Source organism: Acomys minous, assembly GCF_964271855.1.
Source record: "Acomys minous genome assembly, chromosome: 12".
NCBI classification, from domain to species: domain Eukaryota; kingdom Metazoa; phylum Chordata; class Mammalia; order Rodentia; family Muridae; genus Acomys; species Acomys minous.
The window spans coordinates 22,806,940-22,815,386 of record NC_140493.1 but is presented as its reverse complement, the minus strand read 5'-3'; the positions used below and the strand labels follow the sequence as shown (position 1 = coordinate 22,815,386).

Below are 8,447 nucleotides of genomic sequence, written 5' to 3'. Positions count from 1 at the left end.
AGATATTCTAGGAATCGCTTTACGTCGGTGACGGAGATGGGCGCCCTTGTCGGCCCACTTAAATAAGGCAGCGTACGCAACGGGCGTAAGCGTCCTCGCGCCGCCAGCGTTAGAACGTGGGCTGGGGGGTGGGGCGCGCCTGAGGCGCGACGTAACATTGTTTGCGTCGTCGGCCGGCCCTCTGTCGCGAGGGTGCGCAGTCTTCGTAGCGCATTCTGTTTTGAGAATAGACTTTTCCCAGCATTCCGAGCTCCGGCGGCGCTTGAGGCTATTCTTGGGCAGACACAAAAGCCGCCTTCCGCGTTACTTTAGTCAGGCGGCGGCGGGCACGGGCGGGGCGGGTCTGAAGGCCCTGGAAGCCGGAGTCCTGAGGCCTTCTTGGATGGCCTTGGCCACCTCGTCCTGGCGCCCTGTGTCCTCCAGGCTGGCCACGCGCCGGTGCGCCACTTCCTCCCCGCTGCTTTTCGCCCCGCTGGCGCCGCAGCCATGTTGGATGCGTCGTGTCGCTCCCTTCAGGGGGAGGCGACAGCCCAGCCGAGCTAAAAGACACCCTGTGTTTCCCTGTGTTTGAGGTGCATTTTCCGAGCTGCGTGCTGTCACCGTCCCCGCTGGGCACAGTTAACGCGTTCACACACAGGCCACAGCTTCCTGGAGTCCTTCCTAAAGCGGGCGCCTTGGGCCTCAGCCGCCATTAAACCGGGTGCCTCGCTCCGGCCCGCGGCTGCGGAATGCAGGCGGGGTAGGCCGCGTGTGCCACCCAACTCCTAATTTACTTTCTTTTGCTTGCACACTCCTGCACACTAGCAAGCCACACAGGCTTGGCCATACAGACTTCAAAAATTGTGACGCTGCAGCGTCCCTTGAGAACTCCAGTCTCGTTTCTGCAGACGCGGAGAATGGAGGCTGAGTCTCGTCTCCTGAGTGTTGCCCAGGTTGTTGGAACGACAAGAAAGTAAAGGCTTTCTGAGTGGCTGTTCACTTCTCACTTTGGCTGGAGAGACAGTCATGGTGGAGAGACAGGCATTGTGCTAGTTGCCAGGACACTGGGGACCGGACACATTCCTTTGCTCAGAGTTTATTCTCTAGAGAGGGAGTCAGATGACAAATGTTTATGTTAGACAATTGCTAACTTGGAAAATGTAGGGCTGTGGGGGGTGGAGGCCAAGGAAAAGTGCTTGCTGATTGTAACTGAAGCCTTGGATTCAGTATTCAGCCCCCCCAACGAAAGGCCGGGGGTTGGGGGGGGGGGGCGGCGAGGCTCACAAGACTGGAGGGAAGCCAGGTGGCAGTGGTGGTGGCTGTGGTGGATGCGTACCTTTAATTGCAGCACTCAGGAGGCAGAGGCAGGGGGATTTCTGTGAGTTTGACAGCAGTCTGGTCTACAGAGTGAGTTCCTGGACAGCCAAAGCAGCTACACAGAGAAACTGTCTCGGAAAAACAAAAACAAAAAAATAAACAGGAGGGAAAAGAGATTAAACGTGAAATGGGACGACATTGGCTGACCTCAGAAGGCACCCCCCTCTATCAAATGACAGAGCTGAGGTCTGAAGTGAGGAACTCCAAGCGTGGCTGGAAAGAGAGAAAGGAGAAAGGATAGGCGAGGGCCATATTGCAAAGGACCTGGAGGCCACTTAGCTTGGTTTTCTTCTTTTTTCTTTTTGTTCTTTCCCTGAGAAAGGGTTTCTCTGTGTAGCTTTGGCTGTCCTGGATTTGCTGTGTAAACCAGCCTGGCCTTGAATTTAGGAGCTTCTGCCTTCTCAGTGCTGGGATTAAAGGCATGTGCCACTGCGCCGGGGTGAGCTTGGGTTCTTTTTGTTTTATTGTTTTCTTTCTTTTTTCTTATTTTTGGTTTTTGAGACAGGGTTTCTCTTCTTACATTAATCCTCCCCTTAAAGACCCTCATTAAGGCCAAAGCATGTAAATTTCTGGAGGGTCCAGCTTGACTCAAGGACGACCAGCTTCTGTAGGGTCCAGCTTGAACCAAGGACAGATAGCGATATCAGACCACTATGTGTGTGACAAGGACAAGAGAAACCTTGAAGAGTCCAGCTTGTCCTGAGAACAACTAGATTTGTGTTTAAAGATAATAAAGAGCCCAGCTTGACTCAAGGATAGCCAGCTTATGTTTAGAGCCCATCTTGACTCAAGGACAGCCAGTTTGTGTTAAAGCTTGTGTTTAAAAATTTCTACTACCCCAAAAGTTTACTTACCCCTCCCCAATGCTAGTCTATTAACCAATCAAGTTTCTCTGCTAAGTTCTGCTTCTGTAAGTATAAAGCCCATGCTTCTGCTCCTTGGGGGCTCCAGCTAGAAAGAGCTTGGCAGACCCCATTGCTCAGTAAATTCCTATGCATTTGCACTGACAATGGGGACTCTGGAAATAGACTAAAGATTTCCCTCCGGAGATCTGAGTCTTGCAGGACTGGGTAGGCCGACTTTTCCCACCCTTTGACCTTAATGGGGGTCCTTAAGGGAGGAGGGCTGGTTCCTTCACTTTGTGTAGCCTTGGCTGTTTTGGACTCGTAAACTTACAGCAATCCACCTGCCTCTGCCTAGCTTGGTTTTCTTGAAGGTGGAAATCAATGATTTAAAATAATGACACAGAGATGGGCCTCTTTGACTGCAGCACAGAGAATAAATTGAGAGGCAGCAAGGGCAGTACACCTGTACCAGAAGAGGGTTTCAGATTCCATTACAGATGGTTATGAGCCACCATGTGGCTGCTGGGAATTGAACTCAGGACCTCTGGAAGAGCAGTCCGTTCTCTTAACCTCTGAGTCATCTCTCCAGCCCCACCAATGAATTTCTTGACATGCACATGTGGCTTGCAACCAAGAGTGCTGACTGGCAAATGTTTTTCTTCATGTTTCCACCACTGCTCCCCATCCTCTAAAATAGGGGACCAGTGTAGGATTCTGCTTTAGTCTGCGTACCTGTGATGTCACTGCCTACCTGCCACTGGGGCGTGGCCCTGCCCATGGCTATATAAAAGGACAGACCCACCTAGTCTCTCTTTCTTTTATCCCCTTACTCCCTTTCCCTCTATTTCTCTCTCTCCCTCTGTATCTGTCTGTCTATCTGTCTGTCTGTCTGGGGTACCCCTCCCTCCTTTTCTCGTCAGGCTCATTTAATAAACCTCATATAACCTAGTATCTGTTGCTTGTCATCTTACTGCCTTATTTCTTATTATTAAACATAAAAACCGATCTCTTTCTATACTCTGGAAGAAAAATGACAGAGACCAGTTGCTTTGGTCACAGATAACAAAGAAAATCCTGGCTTAGAACAGCTCAAAGTATACATGTTGCCAGCCCAAACATCTACACGGTTTGCTAGGTTCTCCTAAAGTTGACCCCATATTTCAGTTTCTCTTCTATCTCCACAGGCCCAGCTACTGTTCTCCCAAGCAGGACACATCATTGTCAAATAGAAAGGATTCTGGTCTGAATAGCATGCTATACTTAAACAAGGTCTCCTCCCAGAATGGCGGGCCTTTGTGTTGAGCTCTGTTTTCTGACTCCACTGCCCATTGCTGAGCTAGAAAGATTTTTTAAATGCCAAAATATGCCAGGAGAAATGGTGCACACCTTTTTAATCCCAGCATCTGGGAGGCAGAAGCAGGTGGATCTCTATGAATTAAAGGCTAGCCTGGTCTACAAAGTGAGTTCCAGACAGCAAGCGTTGTTTTACAGAGAAACCCTGTCTCAAAAAACAAACAAAAGGGAACTGGAGAGATGGCTCAGAGGTTAAGAGCACCTCCTGCTCTTCTAAAGGTCCTGAGTTCAATTCCCAGCAACCACATGGTGGCTCAAAACCATCTATCATGAGATCTGGTGCCTTCTTCTGGCCTGCAGGCACACATGGGGGCAGAACACTGTATAAATAATAAATAAATAAAATCTTTAAAAAACAAACAAACAAACAAAAGCCAAAATTTAATGTGCAGAATTAAAAAAATAAAAATAAAATGCATCTAGTAACAAATCCCTTTCCTAGAACAAATCAGTGCTTCATTATTTGCATAGTAAAATTATTCATTTAAGTGAATTTGCAGAATATAGAAAATTTGCTCCTAGATGCTTTTGTTCCTGCTTTAGTCAGAGGAGCTGCTTCTGTGGTTTTACAAGGAGAAAAAAGCTCTGCCTCCCAGGCGCCACATGCTGAGTGCTGCTGCTGCCAGCTGGGCTCCTCTCAGACCCAGGAAGCCCTCGGGCCTTTGTGGTCTGTGTTTGACCCTCCTCCTCAGATGCTGCATGCTCATAGACAAGGTGTGAGTCCTGCCTCAAGTTGCCGCACACTGGGGAAGGGACTAATGCTCAGAAAAATGAGAGCAAATGGTGAGACCTACTTGCCAATGAATGACTGAATGGAGAATCAAAAACCTTTTATAGCAAATACTTTACTTTTTGGGTTTTCATGTAAGTTAATACAATATAGAAGATCACCTGTAACAATTATATAATAGTATTTTAATTTTTAAATATTCTCATATTTTGAAACGATTTTATTTTTGACAATCACATACACTCAAAACCAATGTTTTTTCACAAATTCTATGAGAGCTCTCTTCTAAATTTTACATTTAAATTATCTCTAAAATTTTTAAACACGTTGAATTCTCTACTCAAAACATAAAAAACATGCCTTTTTTGGACACAGTGTTTTATACCCAGTCTAGTTTTGAAGCTAAAGCTTCCTAGGTTTTCCAAATATTGAGATTATAAGTATGCATGACCATGCCCACTTATCATAATGCATTTTTAAAAAATCATTTCAAGCCAGGCATAGTGATGTGCACCTTTAATCTCAGCACTTGGGAGGCAGAAGCAGACAGATCACTGTGAGTTTGAGACCAGCCTGGTCTACAGAGTAAGTCTCTGTGAGCCAAGGCTACACAGAGAAACCCTGTCTCCAAAAGCCAAAAAATTAAAAAAGTAATTTCAACTTGACAAATCAAAAAAGTTGGCTTAAGGTTTCTCTTCTGTTGTTGTAAAGATGACTGTGAAGGCTGCCAGCTCCTGGTGTACTCCAAACATCCCTCCTCACACATCTCCCCCTTGAGGAGCATCATCCACTTCCCTAGGTCATTGGTGCTGTGTCACAAAAAAATGTGTGATGGAAAAATCTGTGGGGGAACTGGGACATCTCTGAGCTCCTTTGAATTTCTGTGTGCTCAGTGGCTCACTTTGAAAGGCATAAGGAAGGCATTGGGTACCCCTTCCCCAATATCTGACAGGGACATTTATGCATATGTGTCTATCAAGTAATTCAAAAATGTATATGCATATTTCTGAATCAACACTCAGTGTATATATATAGTTGGTTACATATCAGGCAGAAACTTTGAAATAAATATAAGCTCTAAATTTCTTTTGCTGACTTTCCTTTAATAACATCCAAGAGTTTGGGAAAAAACCCAAACTCTTATTTTGAGATCTAAATTCAAGACTGCTTTCCCATTTCTCCAGCTCCTAATAAGCAGCAAGAAGCAATCTGTACCAACTCCCCACCTACTCCTTGGCATCCCCGATTCCTCCAGCAGTTATTGCGAAGGTGGCTTCATTTTCAGGCATCTCGGGGCTACAGAATACAAGGGAACAGAAGTTTATAAAAAGCTCTCTTTCTATAAATACTGTGCACATGTCACAGTCATCACGTTCCCATCAGTCTGAGTCTCCAGAAACACTGCAGTGCTGGTACAGCTAAATGTGGACCTCAGAACTTACCTAGCAGTGTTATCAACCCTCGCAAACATTTGTTAAACAACTTCTATATATACGGCTTTGAATGTCAAGAAAAATTACTCCCAAACTTGGAAACAGGCAAATCGGAATAAACTGGATATTCTTGCAGGGTAGTTTGAGGCCTGTGGTGCAGGTCCCGTGGGGCTCGTCTGACTTCTTGGGGGTGCATCTTTCTTCGGGCTCTAACACAGGGGAAGCTGAGAAGGGCTTTGATAGGAAAGTCTTGAGCACTTGCAATGGAAGGTGATTGTCTAGCAAGCCCTTCAGTTACCTGGTTCTGTGAGGGCTCCATGAATTCTGTGTTGTCATGAACTGCAAGTACTACAATTCCACCTGCTCATAGAAATATAAATTGTGAAGGTGGAATACCATTGACACTGAACTGTGGATACTGACTAATTTTTGATCAATTGGTTCATTTCTACATTCCCTATTTGACTAAACATGTGTGGTACTTTGAGTTTTCTTTTGACTTAGTCATAAAACCTTACTAGTTTTCATTAGTTGGTGACTTACAGGTCTTTGCCATGGGCTGGTGAGGTGGCTCATCAGTAGAGACACTTACTGATAAGTCTGAGTTTCATTTTACACTGTATCAATGTGTTAGGGTAAGAGGTAAGTGTTATGGAGAGAGAAAAATAGAGCTGAGTAAGGGAGCTAAGCTTTGTGGGCACTGGGAAGCCAGTTGTTAGGCAGGTAACATTTTGCTCTCTTTTGTGTTTAGTGCTAAAAACTGAACTCAGATTCTTGAATGTGCTAGACAAGTGGTCTCCCACCTAGCTACACTCATAGCCCTTTTGTTGTTTTTATTTTTATTTATTTTTTATTTTCAAGAAAGGGTCTCTTTATGTAGCCTTGGCTGTCCTGGACTCCCTTTGTAAGTCAGTCTGGCCTGGAATTCACAGGGATCTGCCTGCCTCTGCTTCCCTCTGCTGGGATTAAAGGCGTGCGCCACCACCATCACCACCCAGCTTAATTACTTTTTCTTTAAGATAGGATCTTACATGTAACTCAGGCTGGCACTGAACTCTTCATCCTCTTGCCTCCCCTTTACCCAACAGAGAAGGTAACAGGTGTGTGCGTGTGTGTGTGTGTGTGTGTGTGTGTGTGCGCGCGCGCGCGCGCGCGCGCGCGCCAGTGCTGGAATTGTAGCTATACACCACCATCCCCACTTCTTATATGAGAACTACTGAGGCTCCTCCAAACTCAGGTCCTCATGCTTGTGTAGTAAGCACTTTACTCAGTGAGTCAGCTCCCTGTCCTGGAGAGGGTAACATTTGACCAAAGGCTTGACCAAAGTAGATGAGAAAGATAATGGGGTAAAGGGCTATGTGGGGAGAGTCGTTCCAGGAGAGGAACAAGTAGGAAGAGACTTTAAGGCAGTAGCAGGCTTGGCAGTGCCTTAACTGGAGGAGCACAAATTTAAGACCAGCCTGAAGCCATGCGTGGTGGCGCACACCTTTAATCCCAGCACTCGGGAGGCAGAGGCAGGCAGATGTCTGTGAGTTTGAGGCCAGCCTGGTCTATAAAGTGAGTCCAGGACAGCCATGGCTACACAGAGAAACCCTGTCTCAAAAAAACAAAAAAACCACCACCACCACCACCGCCGCCGCCACAACGAAAAAGACCAGCCTTGGTTACATAACAAGATATTGCTTCAAAAAAGGGAGGCTGGATGGGTAAGATGCCTGCCTCACACTGCTTGAAGCCCTGGTTTCAATCCCCAGCATTTCACGAAACCAGGTGTGGTGGTGCCTGTCTGCACCTGTAGCTCTCAGAAGTGGAAGGTGGAAGATCAGAAGCTCAAGGTCATCCTCATAGAAGGGCAGCCTGAGCTACTTGAAACCCTGTCTTAAAAACAATGTGTGAGGTGGAAGCACAGAGGACAGGGAAGATCAAGGAACAGGTGTAAGGTCATTCATGGGCTGGAGAGCTGGTCCAGATTTAGAGCACTTGTACTCGTGGAGGAGCAGAGTTCAGTTCCCAGCACCATGAACACCCACATAGCAGCTCACAACTGTCCGTAACTCTAGGTCTTAGGGCTCTGATGTTCTCTTTTGTCCTCCATAGGTACTGGGATTCAGGCTAACAATCATACACATACAATAAAATAAAAATTTAAAAGCCAAGCTGGACATGGTGGCATACGCCTTTAATCCCAGCACTAGGGAGATCTCTGTGAGTTCGAGGCCAGCCTGGTCTACAAAGTGAGTCTAGGACAGCCAAGGCTACACAGAGAAACCCTGTCTCAAAAACCCAAAAAACCAAACCAAAACAAAAAAAGTCATTCATAGAATGCTGTGTAAATTGCTACAGAGACATGGGCTTGGTTCTAAATTTGGGAAGCCTGGTGGGTTCTCTGCAAAGCAGCCAGTAGTCTCAACTGCTGAGCTACCTCTTCGGTCCCTAGTTTTGATATCTTAAGTTTTGTTTTAGTTTTGCTGTTTTGATATGAGATATACATTTGTTTGTTTATTTGCAACAGTGTCTCACCTTCTAACATAGGCACATCTGGAATTCACCATGTAGCCTGGGCTGGCCTTGCATTAGCAGTAATCCTCCTGTGTCAGCCTCTAAGTGCTGAGTTTACAGTCATGAGCCTAACATAAGTCAAGTTTATGGAAATTTGACATGACTAATCTTTTTGTTCATTTGGTTGGTTGGTTTTTGTTTTGTTTTTTGAGACAGGATTTCTCTGTGTAG

General features: G+C 46.0%; 1 protein-coding gene across 4 annotated transcripts in view; it reads right to left on the bottom strand.

Moving 5' to 3' along the window:
* Positions 1 to 4,433: 4,433 nt before the first annotated feature.
* DMC1 (DNA meiotic recombinase 1) overlaps positions 4,434 to 8,447 on the bottom strand; it is a 45,133-nt gene continuing 41,119 nt past the window's right edge. For 3 of the 4 annotated variants that reach the window (XM_084751214.1, XM_084751213.1, XM_084751215.1), the window contains exon 14: positions 4,436 to 5,580. In XM_084751214.1, coding sequence (XP_084607340.1) covers positions 5,511 to 5,580 — 70 coding nt within the window. In that variant the 3' untranslated portion in view covers positions 4,436 to 5,510. Of the gene's footprint in view, positions 5,581 to 8,447 lie in introns of all 4 variants that reach the window. The other variant, XM_084751216.1, reaches the window with a different exon arrangement.